At 44.6% G+C, this 21552-nt stretch overlaps 1 protein-coding gene across 5 annotated transcripts in view; it reads left to right on the forward strand.

Moving 5' to 3' along the window:
* LOC137536555 (poly(ADP-ribose) glycohydrolase-like) overlaps positions 1–19428 on the forward strand; it is a 201845-nt gene extending 182417 nt beyond the window's left edge. For all 5 annotated transcript variants that reach the window (XM_068258792.1, XM_068258794.1, XM_068258795.1 and 2 more), the window contains 2 exons: positions 15689–15817; positions 18603–19428. In XM_068258792.1, the coding sequence (XP_068114893.1) occupies positions 15689–15817; positions 18603–18709 (236 nt within the window). In that variant the 3' untranslated portion in view covers positions 18710–19428. The remainder of the gene's footprint in view (positions 1–15688; positions 15818–18602) is intronic.
* Positions 19429–21552: the final 2124 nt, after the last annotated feature.

Below are 21552 nucleotides of genomic sequence, written 5' to 3' on the forward strand. Positions count from 1 at the left end.
TCCTCCACCTATTGAGGTGGATGGGGAACCTGAGTACGAGATAGAAAGAATTTTCGTAATTCTCTACAATACTTGGTGTATTGGAAAGGTTATGGCCCAGAGGAGAAAAGTTGGGTTCCTGCACGGCAAGTCCTGGCCGATGAGTTAATTCAGGAATTTCATTGTTGACATCCTGATATGCCAGGTATGGAGTGTTCAGAGTCCACACCTCGGGAGGGGGGGGGGGGGGAGGAGGAGGTAATGTAACAAACTTATCTGGTGTTGTCTCTGGAGGCTGCTCTGATGTGTGGAGCAGCTGGAGGAAGCTTCCTCTTCCTCTTTGGTCAGTAGCATCCCCGGCTCCCCTGTAGACGTGACATCAGCATGTTCGCATCCCCGGCTCCCCTGTAGACGTGAATCAGCATGTTCGCATCCCTGGCTCCCCTGTAGATTTGGGTCAGCGTGTTGTTTCTGGCAGTCTCCCTAGGAGGACACGCGCAGCTCATAGCTGCCTTCATAGGTTAAGGTGGCTTGTCTGAGGTGTGTCAGCTGATTCCTGTAGTCAGCTGACACTTGCTACAGGGATGTTGCTGATTGGTCAGATTTTCCTGGGGGCTTGGTCTGTGCTGTATTCCTGCTATATAAGCCCTGGGCATTCAGCTACTCGCAGTCCGTTATAGCTATCAGTTCGCTGAGCGCTGGACCTTGTCTTGCTACTGTGCCTAGTCAGCTAGTTTTCAGATATATATATATATATATATATGTATATATATATATATGTATATATTTGTATATTATTCTGATTGTTATTCTGTGTATGACCCCGCTAAACCCTCACTCTGATTCTGTCTCCTCCTTGTCTGTACCTCAGCCATCTGATCTAAGTGTATGACCTCAGCCTTTGCAGAAGGCTGAGACAGAGACAACGTGTTTGTCTCTGTCTCAGCCTTCTGCACTATAGCCATCTGACCACCTGTGTATGATATTAGCCTGTTATTGACCTAGCGTTGCCTCAGTCCTATTGTACAGTATTTCTGACTACACGTGTATGACTTTAGCTGACGATCTGGCCACGATTTATCTATTCAGTAATTATGACTAATACCCAACATCACAGCCCCATCCCCACTAGAAGTAGTGCACCTCTGTTTTCCTACCCCTATAACTCAGGCCTCTCTTCCATTGTATGTGCTCCTATTTGGAGTAGTTATTTTTCCACCTTATGGCTTGTTCACACTCAACATGTGGCAGAGGTGTACACGGCTCTTTTCACAGCCCTTTTCTCCATAGATAGGTGAATTGGGTCCCATCACACCGCAGTTGGCAAAAGTGTTGTGCTATGTATCATGTAAGGAAGTTGTAGTTCATGGATTGTACATAAAATAATTGATCTCTGAGCCATAGTCTTGGCTTGAGAAGGATTATGCCCCTACATGACTATACAGGTAATCCCCGGTTTACGAACGCCCGACTTACGAACGACCCGCCGATACGAACGCCACGACTATAGCTCCGCCCTGTCGCAATGACGTTGCACCGCCGGGGACTACCTCTTCTGCGCTGTTTTAAATGCAGAGTAAGCGCAGCGGAAGGTAAATAGAGGACATCTCACCTGATCCTCGGCGGTAGAAGGTCCCATCGTGGTGCCTGGAAGCTGCGCAGCCTGTCCTCTCGCTCCATCCACTGTTCCCTGGCGGCTTCTTATGCGTCGCATAATGACGCAATCAGGAGAAGCCCCCTAGTGGCAGCGCCTGCTAATGCGTCATTATGCGACGCATGTGAAGCCGCCGGGGAACAGTGGACGGAGCGAGAGGACGGGCTGCGCAGCTTCCGGGCAGCACGATGGGACCTTCTACCGCCGAGAATCAGGTGAGATGTCCTCTATATACCTTCCTCTGCGCTTACTCTGCATTTAAAACGGGGGCAAAGGTGGCTGTCCCGACTTAAGGACAGATTCAGGTTAAGAACGAGCGGACAGTCCCTATCTCGTTCGTTAACCGAGGACTACCTGTAGTAGAAAAAAAAATCCATTGGGCTATTCACAAAAGTCTCATACATGACTTATTTATCACCTGATTAATAAAAAAAAATAACCTTTCAGCACATTTACAAGCAAAATAATCACTCAAAGTAAGTTGTTCCTGATTAACTTCATTTCATGATTACCTTTCTTACCTTAATTATAGTATAGTATATTTTTGCTCTTTGGGAGCTTAAAAATCTAACATGGGTAAGGTGAAAAGGCTCCTGAGGGGGCTCCCCAATGCTGTCTTCTATAGGGCTGTGGAGTCTGTACAAAAATCTTCCGACTCAGACTCCCCAGTTTATGAAACCACTGACTCCAGGTACCCAAAATTACTCCGACTCCTTAGTCTAATTTTTACAAAAGCTATGGATTCGGTTTAAAAATCATCCGACTGCTCACTTTATTGAAAACTCTGACTCTAGGTACCCAAAATTGCTGCAACTCCTCGACTCCGACTCCACAACCCTGGTATTCTATTACAAGGTAGTGTGAATATGTGTATGAATGTGTGGGCATGAGTGTGCTGCTAAAATAACCCTATGGGTAAAACATGCCAGTTATAGATTATTTGGGGTTTGCTTGAAGATGATTGAATTTAAAACTGGTGGCAGAACTAATTTGCCAAATGTAATCTGTTGTAGTGAGGTCCTGGTCTGGCTTACTGGCAAATTTGAGGCCGTTTGTGGATGTATGTCTATAACTTTTTGTGCAATATAGTTGTGTTAGCATCGTGACTTGTGCAATTTTATTCATGATCAAATGACATAATGCCTGGCATTTTTACTGTCCAGCTTCCCGTGATGAAATAATGTTGTAGAAAATGAGAACATATTTAATATATTCTTATAGCTTTTCAAACGAAGTATTATTTCATGTCAGTGCAAGTATTTGCAGTAAATTATAGTTTGTGACTACCTCATTTTAATATCATTCCAATATCATAATTAATTGTTTGCAAGTCTCTTTCGCCCATGCATCTGAGTTCATTATAATTGGGATTACAAATGAAAGCGATGGTGCTTGGCTAAATTAACATCTCTTTTAAATGATGTCTTTGAATATCTCCTCAATTAATCATAGCTTATTGGATTATGTTATGTCAGTCAAAAGTTGCTAAATAGTTATTGAGATTGGACATGTCCATCAGTCCGATCTTTTGAACCTCACTATACCTTAATCCTGAGAGCCAAGAGGGCTAGAAACTCTGACTGCATCAAGTGATCACCTTACTACACCTAGGAAATCCTATGTGCCCTTCAAGGTAAGAAAAGCATCCAATCCCCTTTTAAATGCAAGTATAGAATTTGCTATAACTGCTTCCTGTCATAAGACTAGATCTAGGGGGAATGCATTGAGCATTAATAACGATGCCCAATTATTTAATGGACAACTGACAAAAACCTGTATTCTTTAACCACTTATACAAAATCTGACAGCATATCTATGCCCAGACTGTTACCATTCCAGGGGTGTAGATATAAGTCTCCTGTCGCGATCACCGCTGTGCTTGCTTCCACCAGCGTTCTCGTCTCCGCCACACACAGTTCCCATTCACTAATCTAAGTGCCTGTGATCAATGATCACCTGCATCAATGAGATGGCGGTGGTCATTGTCAAAAGTGATAGTAAAGCATACACTTCCTGTAATGCGTATATGCAGTAAACAGAACACACTTGGAATAAAGTGAAGTAGACCTCTAGTGGTCAAATAGTAAAATTACTCCTAAATACATCCCATTAAATAAAAATACATAAAATACCCCATTAATTAACCCATTACCTTCCCTCCAATTATTATCAAAATAAAACCCTTTTATAACAAAAAAAGGATGTAAAAAAAGATACATAAATAGTTAGCTTAGGGACTCAACTTTTTTAATATGTATGTCATGAGGGTATATTACTATTATTTTTGCAAATAAGGGCTTGTAATTAGGGACGGATACAAAACTGACAAAAAGACACCTTTATTTCCAAATAAAATGTTGTAGCTGTACATTGTGATAGGGACATAATTTAAGTGATGTAATAACCGGGACAATTGGGCAAATAAAATGTGGGTTTTAATTACAATAGCATTTATCTTTTTAAAACTATGACTGAAAACTACTGGCTGCTGGTAGTGGCCTGATCTATTTATTAAGCTACCTTGGTATGTGTAATATGTGATGTTTTATAATGTATATACTTTAGCACTTTAGGCACTCTAGGCACTTTGGTTACCCCTGACGAAGTTTCCAATTAAGGAAACAAAACATGTAGGGTTGTGTGTGGGGTTCTTAATATACATGCATTGTGAGTTTGAAGTAGAGTCTGACAGACAAATTACCTTTATCCCCAACCCAATGTATCACTTTTTACACTAAGGGGTAAGATAATTTGTTCAAATGATCTCTATTAACCCGACTTTATTAAAAGTTATGTTTTATTAACATTAACTAATCTCTAAATCAGGGTTTATCGAGTGTTTGTTCTGTGGAGTAGGAGTCAGAGAAATTTTGGGTACCTGGAGTCGGAGTCGGTGGTTTCATAAACTGAAGAGTTGGAGTCAGATGATTTTTGTACCGATTTCACAGCCCTGCTCCTATCCCCTGTAATACTGTGCACCATAAAAGTGGGTTGGGCACAGGGGGTGCTTACATCTATATTCTATATTCAACACACTAACAAGTAAGGAATAAAACTGTGTGTGTGTGTGTGTGTGTGTGTGTGTGTGTGTGTGTGTGTATGTATATGTATATGTGATATATATATATATATATATATATATATATATATATATACTATTATTTATTATTATTTATTGTATTTATAAAGCGCCAACATATTACGCAGCGCTGAACATTAGTTTAGGATACAGACAATATTTAGGGGTGACATACAGCAAAATGCCAATACAGGAATACAAGAAAGACCAGATCATGCAGCACAGTATGAGTACAAGGTAATGCTTAGTCAGTCACTGGATGGAAACATGGAGATTAGACAAGTTAGGTTGACTCAGATGCATAGCATGGGTTCACAGTAATGGAGGTACATGATCAGGTAGGACACAAGAGGAGGAGGACCCTGCCCAAAGGCTTACAATCTAGAGGGAGAGGTAATGACACGAAAGGTAGGGGATCAGAGTTCAGCTGTGGGTTTAGAGCACTTGTGAGGGGTAGTAGGCCAGAGTGAAAAGGTGAGTTTTGAGGGCCTTCTTGAAGATGTTGAAGGAGGGGGCTGCCCTAATGGGGGGAGGTAGGGAGTTCCATAGCATTGGAGCAGCTCTTGAGAAGTCCTGGAGGCGTGCATGGGACTGGGTGATGTGGGGGGCGGTCAGGCGAAGTTCATTGGAAGAGCGGAGTGAGCGGCTAGGTGTGTACGATCGGAAATGTAGGTTGTAAGATCGGAAATGTAGGTTGGACAGGTTTTGTGGACAGATTTGTAGCTCAGACACAGTATCTTGAATCTGATTCTGGACTGGATAGGAAGCCAGTGGAGGGATTCAAGAAGGGGATCCGCCGTGGTGGAGCGATGAGAGCAGTGGATAATTCTGGCTGCCGCATTCATGATGGAATGCAGTGGGGATATTCGGGTCATGGGGAGACCAGACAGAAGGGCATTGCAGTAGTCAAGGCGGGAAATTATGAGGGCATGGATGAGGAGTTTGGTGGTGGCAGAGGTCAGGAAAGGGCTAATCTTACAGATGTTACTAAGGTGGAAGTTGCAGGACTTTGTGAGGTTTTGGATGTGGGGAGTGAAGGAGAGTGCAGAGTCCAGGGTGACACCCAGACAGCGGGCTTGAGAGGTAGGGTGAATGGTAGTGTGGTTAACAGTGACATGCACATCTGGGAGGTTCATGGATGGCTGGGGTGGGAAGATCATAAATTCCGTTTTGTCTAGATTTAGTTTCAGGAACCTAGCAGACATCCAGGAGGAGATGGCTGATAGGCAGGAGGAGACCTTGTCCATGGTAGTGGTGGATATGTCAGGGGTGTGGAGGTAGATCTGGGTGTCATCTGCATACAGATGATAGTTAAAATCCATGGAGGAGATAACCTTGCCAATGGAGGATGTGTATAGGGTGAACAGTAGGGGGTCAAGGACCGAGTCTTGGGGGACCCACACCGAGAGGTGGTTGGGGGTGGACGAGGACTCATTGAAGGCGGATGTGAAGGAGCGGTTGGAGAGGTAGGATGAAAGTCAAGTCAGGGCGAGATCATGAATGCCCATGGACTGGAGGGACTGGAGGAGTAGGGGATGATCTACTGTGTAAAAAGCTGCTGAAAGGTCAAGGAGGAGGAGAATGGAGTATTTACCTTCAGATTTAGCTAAGGCAAGGTCATTGACCACTCTGTGGTAGAGGCGGATGGTGTGGGCCTCGAATGATGTGAATTGTAGGGAGGTAGGTGGGGTGAGGACACGGAAGGTGCAGGATGGGGAGAGGAGCAGACTCACCCCTCCCCCATTCCTGTTGTCTGGTCTGGGGGTGTGACTGAGGTGAAGCCCACCATAGGAGAGGGCAGCCTCTGTTTGTGGGTGGGATGGATGGAAATAAGGTTGAGGCGAGGATAGATGTTTACATTATTTGTGGACAGAGGGCTGAAAAGTGTGTGAAGCAGGTCAGCAGGGGATGCTTGTCTGGCAGCAGGCTGTAGCCCAGGATTGGGTGATATATCACCAGCTGCAAGTAAGAGTAGGAGGGAGAGAGTAGGCAAATGTGAATGGGATTTAAATGTTTGTGAGGTTTTTGGGCTGCTGGGGGAGCAAGAGATTTCAGGAGAGCTAACAGTTCACGAGAAGCTGAGCAGAGCAGGTGAAATTAACCACTTCCCGACCGCCGTATAGACAATTGGCGGCCGGGAAGTGGACCCCGCAAGGACCGCCGTATTGTCAAATGGCGGCGGTTCTTGTAGGGGCATGGGTGCCGCGTTCGCGTCATTTGTGACGCGATCGGCCGCCGGGGACTGGCTCCGCCCACCTCGCGCTGTAACCCGCCGGCCGTTCGGAAGCGCCGGCGGGTTACTAAACACCGGATCGTCGCATACAAAGTGTATAATACACTTTGTAATGTTTACAAAGTGTATTATACAGGCTGCCTTCTGCCCTGGTGGTCCCAATGTCCGAGCCATGTCGCACCCAAGCACACTGATTTTACCCCCCCCACCCTGCCCCAGATCGCCCACAGCACCCCTCAGACCCCCCCCCCCCCCCTGCCCACCCCCCAGACCCCTGTTTGCACCTAATCACCCATCTGTCACTATCTGTCAACACTATTTTTTTTTATCCCCCCCCCCCCCCTGATCACCCCCCCACCCCTCAGATTCTCCCCAGCCCCCCCCCCCCCCCCCCGTGTACTGTATGCATCTATCCCCCTGATCACCTGTCAATCACCCATCAATCACCCCCTGTCACTGCCACCCATCAATCAGCCCCTAACCTGCCCCTTGCGGGCAATCTGATCACCCACCCACACCAATAGATTGCCCGCAGATCCGACGTCAGATCACCTCCTAAGTGCAGTGTTTACATCTGTTATCTACCCTAAACACCCACTAATTACCCATCAATCACCCCCTATCACCACCTGTCACTGTTACCCATCAGATTAGACCCTAATCTGCCCCTTGTGGGCACCCAATCACCCGCCTACATGCTCAGATTGCCCTCAGACCCCCCTTATCAATTCGCCAGTGCAATATTTACATCTGTGCTTCCCTGTAATAACCCACTGATCACCTGTCAATCACCCATCAATCACCCCCTGGCACTGCCACCCATCACCCCCTGTCACTGCCACCCATCAATCAGCCCCTAACCTGCCCCTTGCGGGCAATCTGATCACCCACCCATACAATAGATCGCCTGCAGATCCGAAGTCAGATCACCTCCCAAGTGCAGTGTTTACATCTGTTCTCTCCTCCAAACACCCACTAATTACCCATCAATCACCCCCTGTCACTGCTATCCATCAGATTAGAACCCTATCTGCCCCTAGGGCACTCAATCACCCGCCCACACCCTCAGAACGCCCTCAGGCCCCAGCCCTGATCACCTCTCCAGTGCATTGCTTGCATCTATTTTCCCCTCTAATCACACCTTGAGACACCCATCAATCACCTCCTGTCACCCCCTAGCCCACCTACCCATCAGATCAGGCCCTAATTTGCCCCATGTGGGCTCCTGATCACTCGGCCAAACCCTCAGATCCCCCTCAGACCCCCTTCCGATCACCTCCCCAGTGCATTGATTGCATCTATTTTCCCCTCTAACCACCCCCTGAGACACCCATCAATCACCTCCTGTCACCCCCCTAGCACTCCTATCCATCAGATCAGGCCCAATACAACCTGTAATCTAAAAGGCCACCCTGCTTATGACCGGTTCCACAAAATTCGCCCCCTCATAGACCACCTGTCATCAAAATTTGCAGATGCTTATACCCCTGAACAGTCATTTTGAGACATTTGGTTTCCAGACTACTCACGGTTTGGGGCCCGTAAAATGCCAGGGCGGTATAGGAACCCCACAAGTGACCCCATTTTAGAAAAAAGACACCCCAAGGTAATCTGTTAGGTGTATGACGAGTGCATAGATTTTATTTTGGGGTCATTTGGGGGGTATTTATACTATCCTGGAATTCTAGCCCCTCATGAAACATGACAGGGGGTCAGAAAAGTCATAGATGCTTGAAAATGGGAAAATTCACTTTTTGCACCATAGTTTGTAAACGCTATAACTTTTACCCAAACCAATAAATATACACTGAATGGTTTTTTTTTTTATTAAAAACATGTTTGTCCACATTTTTCGCGCTGCATGTATACAGAAATTTTACTTTATTTGAAAAATGTCAGCACAGAAAGTTAAAAAAATCACTTTTTTGCCAAAATTCATGTCTTTTTTGATGAATATAATAAAAAGGTAAAAATCGCAGCAGCAATCAAATAGCAACAAAAGAAAGCTTTATTAGTGACAAGAAAAGGAGCCAAAATTCATTTAGGTGGTAGGTTGTATGAGCGAGCAATAAACCGTGAAAGCTGCAGTGGTCTGAATGGAAAAAAAAGTGCCTGGTCCTCAAGGGGGGTAAAGCCTGCGGTCCTCAAGTGGTTAATATGGAGTGTGGTACACTGGGAGGAATGCATGCAACACACACACACACACACACACACACACACACACACACACACACACACACACACACACACACACACACACACACACACACACACACACACACACACACTTTTTGATACTGAAACCAGGAAATTTACCATAAAAGTGTGTATCCTGAAAAATGTACTACTATATACAACTACTGTGCCTTTTTAAAAGTCTTGCCTTCACATACACCAGTTGGTGTTACTAGCAGTTATTGAGGCTGTAATTACCCTGCGACCATGACTGACAGATTGCCTGTTCAGTAGAACAAGAACTGTGATTTATGAAATTGGCATCACCTGTACAGGGATTCACATTTACTTTTTTGCAGACTCCTGGGAGCAAAATGATAGGTCATTGGTTACCATGAGCAGTAGCTGCACATTTTCTCCAAATTTCATTAATAAATCTTACTATAAATATCACAGTACAGAGAAGTTGCATGAGAACATGAAAGTGCTTGTGCCTCACTATGGCAGATATATGAAAAGCAACGAGGGAGATTGTCGCTGCTCTTCACAAAAACAAGTATAATACAAGGCTGTAAATCACAGTTTAGAGAAGAGAGGCTGATGATTGATCTGTCCTTCATGTAAAATCTGTTCATCAAGCCATGCATTGGAAGTTGTTTATAGATTATTGTAAAACACCGTGACATCTTTTCAAATGTTGCTCAACGTAATGAGGTGTAGACAAAACAAAACAGATTTTAGATAGTGATCCCAGTATAGCCTTGAGCTTGGGGATTCAGCCATTTCACCCTTAGGAAAGCCATAATTTGACTGTGAAATATCGCATACACTTCTACATTTTTCCTATGGTATACTGTAAATATTTTCTTCTCTGGAGCATCCAAATTTATAATTAAATACTGAATGCTTTCACATATAGAAAATATTGTATCCTACTAAGCAGCTAGTTCTCTAGTGTGAGTGCTTGGCTGAGAGTATGTAGTCTTGTCACAGACTGTCCCTCAGAGGGGTTCACAGTCTAATCCCAACCCTAGTCATACGTCCATCATAATCTAGGGACAATTTTGGGGGGAAACTGTAAACCTGTCTGTACAGGGTAGGCCATTTATATGGATACACTTTAATAAAATGGGAATGGTTGGTGATATTAACTTCCTGTTTGTGGCACATTAGTATATGTGAGGGGGAAACTTTTCAAGATGGGTGGTGGCCATTTTGAAGATGGCCATTTTGAATTCAACTTTTGTTTTTTCAATAGGAAGAGAGTCATGTGACACATCAAACTTATTGAGAATTTCACAAGAAAAATATTGTGCTTGGTTTTAACTTAATTTTATTCTTTCATGAGTTATTTACAAGTTTCTGACTACTTATAAAATGTGTTCAATGGTGCTGCCCATTGTGTTGGATTGTCAATGCAACCCTCTTCTCCCACTCTTCACACACTGATATCTACACCGCAGGAGAAATGCTAGCACAGGCTTCCAGTATCCGTAGATTCAGGTGCTGCACATCTCATATCTTCACAGCATAGACCATTGCCTTCAGATGACCCCAAAGATAAGTCTAAGGGGGTCAGATCGGGAGACCTTGGGGGCCATGCAACTGGCCCATGACAACCAATCCACTTTCCAGGAAACTGTTCATCTAGGAATTCTCGGACCTGACACCCATAATGTGGTGGTGCACCATCTTGCTGGAAAAACTCAGGTAATGTGCCAGCTTCAGTGCATAAAGAGGGAAACACCTCATCATGTAGCAATTTCGCTGGCCCCCAAGGTCTCCCGATCTGACCCCCTTAGACTTTTATCTTTGGGGTCATCTGAAGGCAATTGTCTATGCTGTGAAGATACGAGATGTGCAGCACCTGAAACTACGGATACTGGAAGCTTGTGCTAGCATTTCTCTTGCGGTGTTGCTATCAGTGTATGAAGAGTGGGAGAAGAGGGTTGCATTGACAATCCAACACAATGGGCAACACATTAACATATTGAACACATTTTATAAGTGACAGAAACTTGTAAATAACTCATGAAAGAATAAATTTATGTTAAAACCAAGCACACCATTGTTTTTCTTTTGAAATTCCCAATAGGTTTGATGTCACATGACCCTCTTCCTATTGAAAAAAACAAAAGTTGGATTCAAAATGGCCGACTTCAAAATGGCTGCCATGGTCACCACCCATCTTGAAAGTTTCCCCCCTCACATATACTAATGTGCCATAAACAGGAAGTTAATATCACCAACCATTCCCATTTTATTAAGGTGTTTCCATATAAATGGCCCACCCTGTATAATGTTAGGATGTGGGAGTGCTCATAGGAAACCCTGGGAGAACATACAAACTCCATGCCCTGGCAAGGATTTGAACTGGGGAGTGGGGACAGCAAGGTGAAAGTGCTATCCACTACATCACTGTACTGCCCATATAGTGAGATCTCCTGTTCACACACAAAAAAAGCTAGGAGGAGAAGTAGAGTTGGAATCTTCTAGTCCAATGTTTCTCAACATTATTTTGGTGTGTATTCCTAATAAAAGTCTGTGCTTGCCATATAGTCCCTCATACAGGGAAGATTATCTCAAGTACCCCATGACACATAAAGTTTTTAAAGGGAAACTAAGGTGAGTGTGTAACCCGATTTATCCGTTATCACTCGGCCCGACTGAGAGCAATCCACCAGACACTGACTCAGATGTGATTATCAAAGATTTATTTGTGACCTGACAGTGGTCACTGGTAACTTTCCTCAACCAGTAACACTTCAATAACAAAATACACTTCCCTTGCACATCATCGATCAAAATTATACAATCTTCTCTCCAGCTGGTGCTCCTGTAAAGGCTGCGGAATAAAAAGGTTAAGTTACACAAACTTTTAGACGAATGTTGAGCTACAACACGTCTTCTTGTACAATCATCAACCACTTTACAATACAACACCTTTAAATCACAGTACCATCACTAAGGTATAGGGGCTTGGGCAGAGACAGGTCTACTGAGCAATTCAGTTCCTATACAGTCTCAGTCCCTTGTAGCCAAGTCCAAGCTATATTGCTCAGCAAAACCTTAGGGGATCAGTGACTCTCTTCATTATGGTACCGAACAGTTTCCACAGTTCGTTGGTTGGCAATATGGCATCCAAAAGAATGTTTACTTTACTCAGAAGATCTCTCAGACTCTTACTCTTTATACTGTATTTCTCAACTCACTATACTCTTGAGCACCGCTTGTTTGGATAGGGCTTCCCAAAACAATAAACAAAATAAAGAAAGAATCAAATAATAAAAAAGGGTTAGAGAAATGAAAATAAATAAAACAAAAGCACAAAACTGACCAATGCACCCAGCTATACCACCAACATCTCACTCCTTTAAAGTGGTCTAACACCCAGCATTTCAACTTTGCTTTAAAAGATTGCTTACAGCTTATAAACTATTATGCCAGATTTTTTTTTTAGCAGAAATTCACTGAATGGATTAAACATGACATTTTAGTGCTGCATTTAGCTAGAAATCCTCCTCCGTGCTTGCTTGTTTAGTTACAAATGTATCTATCTACAATGTAACAAACAAACACTGCTTTGAGAGAACAAAGAGGGCTTCCCCGGCAGGCTTTTCAAAGGTCTATTTGTATTCCAAATAAAGATACATTTGTAACTAAAAGATAAGAACGGATGCGGATTCCTAGTTAAATCCAACACTAAAATGTCATGTTTAACCCATTCAGTGAATTTCTGCTTTAAAAAAAATCTGGCATAATAGTTTGTAAGCTGTAAGCAATCTTTTAAAGCAAAGTTGTAGTGCTGGGTGTTAAACCGCTTTAATATAACTCTTTTCTTATGCTGTTTGAACTTTATGCTGAATAAGCTCTAATTTTGTTATGTTGCAGAACTTGTAAACCTTACTTTGTTGACTCTTTATCTCTGTCAGATGTCACTCCACTTTTCACTGTAGTTCACTTTAGTAACACAAGATGCAGTGAAACTCCTCCTCCACTTCTCTTCTTTAATGCTGACAGGTTAACAGACTCAATTATCTCTCACTGACAGGTTTTCTTTATCTCCGTGGCTTTTATTATCTTTCTCTCTCTCAGGCCGTGCACTTGGATAACACAAATCACACTTTGGTTCACTTCTCATATCAGGCTTTTAGTGAACACTGCAGAACACATCAACTCATGAACTGATAAACTATGAACTGATGAATGGAAGCAGGTTGACAGGAACGATGTCTTTGAATCAGGATTACTGTGAATGGCTAACTGTGTCAGTTCTAAGGGGGCTTAATGGAGGCTGATCACTTTTCTGGTGACAGAAAGGCACTTGCACTTAATACACTCAGCTGCACATTATATTCTGGCTGGGCAGCACTATCTTGCATCAATAAACTGATTATCATCACAATGTCACTGTCTCTTTAAGGCTTTATCAAACAAGCAGATTTTAGTCAGACCACTTTCATCAGAATATGCCTCTTCAGTAGCTTAAGTTAACTGTCTCTACACTCAGCAAACCTCCACTGAACGCTGGCCCTTTTCTGAACACACACACTGTGGCTTGTAGCTGGCGCAAGGCCTATACTCATCTGGCCTGTCAGAGTCTCTCTCCTTCCGCGCTAGCTCAGATCTTGCCTGCAAACACTGTACTTGGCCTCTGGTAACTGTCTGGCTTTGTTACCGCTGCCCTCCTTTCTCTGCTGGTGGTCTCTGGGTTGCCGCCTGTCCCCTCCTTTCCTCATGGGGTGACTGCTGCGGACGTGCTCTCCCCAGCCTCCTCTCCCGCTCCCCATCGCCTCCTGACTCTCCTACTGACTGACTGGCGCGCTGAGGGAAACTAGCTAAAACCAGTTCCCTCTGGCTGTGTCTTGCGCGCTCTGCGCCTGCCCTGTGCTCTCTGACTGGCCGCGCGGAGCTTCCAGAAGGTTCTACTGCTTTATATACATGGTCGCCTTAGCAACCAGTCTATGCGGCCATCTCAACGCTTAGGCGTCTCTCTCCATGTGCCGTTTTAGTTCCACTATGCTAATTTCTGCCTTGGATGCCAAGTTTACTTTACACACACAGAAATACATTACACAGCATATTATCCTCTTTTAGAGGGTTACAAGTGTAATATGGAGGCTGCAGGTTCCCTGGCTGCCCCCCTGATTCTGTGTCTCTGAATACTTTTAGCTATTCACAGTACATATGAGGCAGTCCGTGCACAGCTTCCTTAATTCACGTTTATTTTAACATTGACTTTCGCCAGCAGACATAACAACATGAGACGCAGGTTCACAACATGTGTAAAGCGGAACGATCTGACCTGTATCGAAGACGGGTACGGGAGTGTGACCAGGGGATGAGAGGACGGCGTAACAGCCGTTTCGCGCCGGTGTGGCGCTTGTTCACGTGCGTATGTCCTAGGGCAATGGCGGCGTGTCCGGGCTTCCGTGATGTTGACAGGAGGCCCCACCCACCACGCTCGCCATTGGCCCATGGAACCAGGAAGTGATAGTGGTAGGGCTGAGGAGGAGGGGACTAGCCGTATTACACGGCATGAGTGACAGGGAGAGCTTCCTTCAAAATGACTCATACGTAGTGAAAGGGGGAGGGTCGCCTTGCCCGGCGAATACAATAACATAGTGCTTAGTGGGAGCATCAGTACGTCACAAGGGGAAAAAGATCCTCAGAGATTGGTAGCACACAGCGGTCCATGCGAACCCACCAGGAGCCAGGCGGGGGCACACTGGGCACGACAGTGCATGCAGGGAAGGATTTGTGCTCCAGGGGGGACAACCACCAGGGCAGTTCCATCTCCCCTCCGTGGTGTCCACTCCTCCCCCAGAGCAAAAAGTGGCATTGCCGTCAGTAATTGGGCGGCATTTCCTGTCCACAACCATCCACGCGAAATTGCACCTGCATACTTTTAGCTATAGACCCTGAACAAGCATGCTCAGGCGCTCTGACTCAGGACTGACTGGGTTAGCCACATGCTTGTTTCAGGGTTGTGACTACTGATGCCAGAAGATGAAAAGGTCTGCTATGCAACTGGTATAGTTTAAAAGGAAATTGATATAGACGCCTCCATATCACTCTCACCTCTGGTTTATAAATTATTTTCAAGCATTCACTATTGCTTTTAATTGGCTAACATACTAAACTGGTCTTGTTAATATAGGTTTTATCAATTTATATGACTTTAATTTTGCTGTAGGTAATTAACTACGTCAAGCCCAAATACCCCTTGAACACAATACCACATGTTCGGAACCTGGTGTCTAGTCAGGGTAGGGCTTTCTCCAGACTGTTACGGACTCTCCCCCTGCTAAGCAGAAGTCCCGCCTACTGCCTTCTTCCTAGCTTTTTAGGCAAGGGAATGACATAATTGTCAGTGTGGATTGATTGAGCACTGGTTTGCAGTAGCCAGAACAGTATACAGACATCCTAACAGGTGATCCATTTTCACTTATTGATGCACTCTGAAGGACAAACCGATAACTGTGCTTATGTGTATAGGTAGAGTTACTCTTTAGATTTAACAGGTAATTGCTCCTCTTTAACAATATTCTATATGTTTGTTTTACAGCCTTAATACAGCTTCTAGCAGCTGCAGAGTCTGGACGGGATCTTGTGTATTTCACCTTTGGAGACAAAGAGTTAATGCATGATGTTTATAAAATGTATAGCTTCCTCTTCAAAAAGAACAAAACAGTTGGTGAGTAACTTTTGTAACCTTTCAAAGTTTCATTTTCCAGTTAATGATGTTTCCTATTAGTATAGTCAAAAACCACCTTACAGTGGAACCCATCTTGGTTTGCGGGCATAATTTGTTCTGAAAACATGCTTGTAATCTACAACACTTATTTCGAAGCAAATTTCCTCATCAGTATTAATGGAATCTCAGATGATTCTTTCCACAATTCAAAGAAAGTTATAGAAACATATTTAATACAAAAAGCTGTATTATATAAAATTAAAAATGTAAACAAGACTTTCCATATAACAGAATCATTGCTATCTGTTGGCTCACTACAACCTTTTTTTGTGTTGCTTTAACAAGGAATGGCAGTTGCTTTAACCTACTTTTAAAGATTTCATAGAAATGTGACATTGTACAGTCAACAAAAATGCTGCATTTGTAAAGGGCTTTTTTCCTGTAGGACCCAAAGCACATAAGCTTGTATTAGATCAGTACATAGTGATGTGTACAGGGGGAAAAAGTTATGTGATCATAAATGCCAGATTAAAGAGGTGGCTTTTCTGTTTTGATTTAATCAAGTCCAGGGTTGGAGCTGTCTTGATTAAGTTTGGCAAGGCATTCCAAAGAGTAGGGGCAGCATGACAGAAAACTCAGGCTCCAAAGGTCTTTAGTTAAAGGCTGGGGGTTGTCAAGTTACTGGATCTTTTTGATCTGAGGTTGTTGGTGTGACGCAACAAATCCTTCAGGTATTCAGGGCCTAGGTCATTTAGGGATTTGAATGTTAGCATGCCAATTTTGAAAAGCATTCTCCATTTTATGGGTAGCCAGTATAGTGAGCAAAGAATTGGTGTTTGTGAGAAAACGCGGAAAAGCCGCCGCCAATACTCTAGGTGAGGCGGCTGATTCTGCGTTTGACACGGCAGCTGGGGCGTAGTCGGAGCGCGGAGAAACCGCCGCATGCTCTAACTACAGGGCAGCGGATTCCGCGTCCAATGCGGCTAGTTGCTCGCATAGGCCTGCTTCTCTCAGTAAGGCGGAATGCGGAGGAAACGCCGCACACCCAGACAGCGTGGCGGCAGATTCCGCATCTAATACAGCAGAAACATTACAACACATGACTGGTGTGGCTGGGACTGATAGTCCACACTGGTTTAGGAGGACGCGCGCGCGCAGAGAGGCAGGGCCTTTATGGCAGTCAGAGGAGGGTCAGCTGACCAGGCCGGTCAGCTGACAATTGCAGCAACTTCCATTGGTCCAGCACTTAGGGGAGGCGCTAGAGAGCGCTGGTGTATATATACTGGGTGCTGGTAATTTCTCTGGTGTCTCAGACCTTGTCAGTATCTGTGTGTATTAGTCAGTTTTCAAAGGTGTTGATGATCACGGAGCTCACACCTTAGCCTAGGAATTCTGTTACTATCTGTATTGTTATCTAGACCAGTTTCCAAGGTGTTGACGGCCATGGAACTCACACCTTAGTCTAGGATTTCTGTACCATCTGCATTATTTGTATTATCTAGTTTAGTTCCTGGAGTGTGAGAATCTTGGAGCTCACACTCAAGCTTAGGCATTGTTGATTATCTGTTATGACCTTCTGCATTCCTGACCATTCTCCTGATCTCTAATTTCGTACCTTGTCTTTCTGATTCTCTGTTGCCGACACCTGGCTAGTCTCTGGATTCTGTATCTGCCTACTGTCTCTGTACTTTATCTGTCCGTGTGTTTACGACCTGGCTTGTCCGACCTCGAGAACTATCTCCCCTGTTAGGAGATAGTTCACAGATCTGTCAGTGACACTCCACCACTGGTGTCACTCACGTTCTGTCCTTCCCACTGTCTCAGCCTGGCTCCGCCCCTTAGCGAGCAGCAGGCTTGTGGAAGGAAGCTAACCCTTTACAGTAGATCCTACTGTCTTGCTCCCATTTTCCGGGTGCTTTCCTCAAAGTATTACTGTTGCACCAAACACTTTCATCTCAGGTGTCCAGAGGTTAGTAGATATATCTGATTATCGGTGATACTGCAGATCATCAATAATCGGGTATATTCTGCATTCTCTGTGATACTGCAGATCACCGGTAATCAGACCCTCTCTGTGTTACACCGATCGTTACAGTGTTATGTGGCAATGGCAAGGTTGGCTTGTTAACAGTCTTGCAGCAGCATTCTGTTCTAGCTGTAGACGGTGTAGGTCTTTATTTGGAAGGCCTGCATAGAGGGCATTGCAATAGTCCATCTGTGATGTGATGAAGGCTTGCACTAGGGTGGGAAGATTCTCTGAAGGAATGAGGTGCTTCATTTTTGCAATCTCCCTTAGGTGAAAGAAGGAACGTTTCCCAACAGCTGAAATGTGATTCATGAAGTTTCATTCCCCATGAATCAGTAAACCCAAGCTGCATGCAGTATTGGAGCTAGTAAGGTCTGAGCTTCTTACCCTCAGTGGTGTTGGCTGTGTCTGTAGCTGCTTTGCTGCTGGGCACTAACCTCCGAAGACAAGAACCTCAGTTTTGTCAGCATATAGTTTAAGCCAGTTGTCGTTCATCCATTCCTGAAGCTCAGCTAAGCATGTGTTTATTTTTGTAATGGGGTCTGTCGTGTCAGGGTTGTATGACAAAAATAACTGGGCGTCATCAGCATAGCAGTGGTACATGCTTGTATATCAAGACGTTGCTTGCTTATCAAGTCAAATTTTCATTAAACATTTTTGCTTGTCTTGCAAATTGCTCCCAAACCAAGTTACTCTCAATCCAAGGTTTTACTGTACTAGTTTACGATTTTGTAATTTGTTTTATTTTATTTTTTGCAGGTGACGTTTATACAATGCTGATGGATTATTACAAGGAAGAGTGCAGAAACTCTAGTACAGCAAGACCAGAGACAAAACTTTATACCTTTATATTCAATTCTTTGTAGTCCCGGAGACTCCTGGCAACAATTTCCTGTCAGTGAAGCAAGATACTGCTTTTCAGCCACACATACCTGTTAAATCTACTGGTTGTATAAGGACTAGTATATCCAGTATATAAATATAGCCGTACATTTTAGTCCTTATGTGCATTACATGATGAGATACTTTTGAGCTTTGTTTCTATGGTTTGATTTTTAAGATGTACTATGCTTGACTTGGGGGAAAAAAACCTTTTTTTTCTTATATTTCAGAGTTCTTAATTATTTTATTAGTATTTACAATGATTATGAATGCATTGCTGTGCCATGCCAACCTTTGAATGTCACTAGTACTCTTGTGATTGTAGCTTTGTCACTGCTTCATCTTGTGGAATCTTGAAAGGGGGTCAAGATCTTACAAACTGATATGGGTAATTGTATTTCCCATAATGCTTAGCCATCGATTATCTAATTATTATAGCGAATGAAGCAAATCAAAAACAATTGCTGCCGGCTTTCTAAATTCCCTGTATACCATCTCGTTTGTAGATGGTATAGCAGAGCTTGTCTAAAATATACATGACTGACCCCTATAGTGCAAGAACTTATGACATTCGCCAGTATGCTAAACTGTAGTTGGTGTTGCACACTTTGCAGAGTTTTATATCAAACATAAAAGTACTGTGCAGAATACAACAGTTACAAGTTTGCCTTGGTGATAAATAAAACTTAAGAATTTGAAGAAACTTTGACTCTTTTTTGTCCTGTTTTTACTGAATGTTTGTCTTCAGACAATTATAAGTCGCATCAGCTGAACGCCTTTCTGTACTCTAGACCAGTGCTGTCAAACTGGCGGCCCACGGGCCGCATCCGGCCCGCCAGGCCTTCTGCTGCGGCCCCCCTGCTTTGGCACTGTTAGTTCCCAAGTCCCCAGAGCTGAGGGGACTTTTTTTTTTTTTAAATCTTTTTTTCCCCCATGTTTTCCCCCATACCTTGGCTGCTGTAATTTGAATTTACAGCCCCCCTCCCCGTGCTGCCACCGCCGCCTCACCTCAGAATAGATTGGCGGCGGGCAGGAGATAGGAACCAACCACACTGGCGCATGGCAGCCGCACGGGGGATTTTAAATGCTGGATGTGACAGATGATGTCACTTCCTGCATTTAAATTCAGCGCGCGGCTACCGTGCGCTGATCTGGCTGGTTGCTATCTCTTGTCAGCTGATCTGAGGTGAGGCGGCGGCAGCAGACGGGGGGAACGAAGGGAGGGGGGCTGTAACGATTCCATTGTAGCAGCCGATCTGAGGTGAGGCGACGGCAGCAGCTCGGGCAAACGAGGGGAGGGGGGCTGTAACGATTCCATTGTAGCAGCCGATCTGAGGTGAGGCGGCGGCAGCAGCTCGGGCGAACAAGGGGAGGGGTGCTGTAAATATATAGCAGCCGATCTGAGGTGAGGCGGCGGAAGCAGCACAGGGGAACTAGGGGAGGGGAGCGGAGGGGGGCTGTAAATATATAGCAGCCGATCTGAGGTGAGGCGGCGGAAGCAGCACAGGGGAACTAGGGGAGGGGAGCGGAGGGGGGCTGTAAATATATAGCAGCCGATCTGACGGCATTTTGTATCCTCAGTGTATTTTGTGGGCAAATCTGCAGCCGATCCTCAGTGCATTTTGTGGGCAAATCTGCAGCCAATCCTCAGTGTATTTTGTGGGCAAATCTGCAGCCAATCTCAGTGTATTTTGTGGGCAAATCTGCAGCCAATCCTTAGTGCATTTTGTGGGCAAATCTGCAGCCAATCAACAGTGCATTTTGTGGGCAAATCTGCAGCCAATCAACCAATCCTCAATGCATTTTGTGGGCAAATCTGCAGCCAATCTGAATGCGTTTTGTGGGTAAATCTGCAGCCAATCTGATTGCATTTTGTGGAGAAATCTGCTCCCAATCTGATTGCATTTTGTGGGGAAACTGCTGCTAGTTCCCCCACCCCCCCATTATAAAAAAAAGTCTGTAATTGAGATGCTATCTACATCAGGGGCACTTAGTAAGCAGCACAGTAGCGTTGTGGATAGCAATCTTGCCTTGCAGTGCTTTTTTCCTGGTACAAAACCCAGCCAGTTCAAGAAGTATGTTTCCCTATGTCTGTGTGGGTTTCCTCCAGGCATTCTGGTTTCTTCCCACATGCCAATAACATACACATAAGTTAATTGCCTTCCCCCGAAGATTGGCTCGACTACGATGGATGGATGGATGACTAGGATACGGATTGAATTGGGAGCACTTTTGAGAGACAGTTAGTGACTTGACTATGTACTCTGTAAAGTGTTATATATGCTAAATACCGCATTTTTTGAAGCATAAGACTCACTTTTTCTCCTGGGGCAGGGGGTCACTACGTCTTATGGTATGAATTTTGTCGGGTGTCTGCCCCCCCTGTCCTGAGTCTCCGTGTGTCCCCTTGTCTTCTGCCCGAGATCCCTCGTGTTCTCCATCTCCTCCCCGAGTCCCCCGTCCTTTGTCCCCTGTCCTCTGCTCTGTCCCCATGTGTGTCTCTATTAGCATCCAGTGGCATCCGTGGAGAGTGTGCAGGCTGTGGCTTACTGCATAACAGTGCCACAGTGCAGAGATAAGTAGCGGTAATCCTCCTTAGGAAAGCTGCTGAGGGTTCCTGTATGCAGCTGAAGTCTCTCTCCCTTCACTTCCGTATACAACACTAATGCGGAAGTGAACAGAGAGGGATGCGTGCACGGATCACCCAGCGGCTCTCCTAAGGAAGATTACCGCTACTCATCTCCGCACTGTGACACCTTTATCGGGTAAGCCACAGACTGCACACTCTACATGGATGCCGTTGGATGATAATAGAGAGACACATGGG

Source organism: Hyperolius riggenbachi, chromosome 10 (genome assembly GCF_040937935.1).
Source record: "Hyperolius riggenbachi isolate aHypRig1 chromosome 10, aHypRig1.pri, whole genome shotgun sequence".
Taxonomy (NCBI): domain Eukaryota; kingdom Metazoa; phylum Chordata; class Amphibia; order Anura; family Hyperoliidae; genus Hyperolius; species Hyperolius riggenbachi.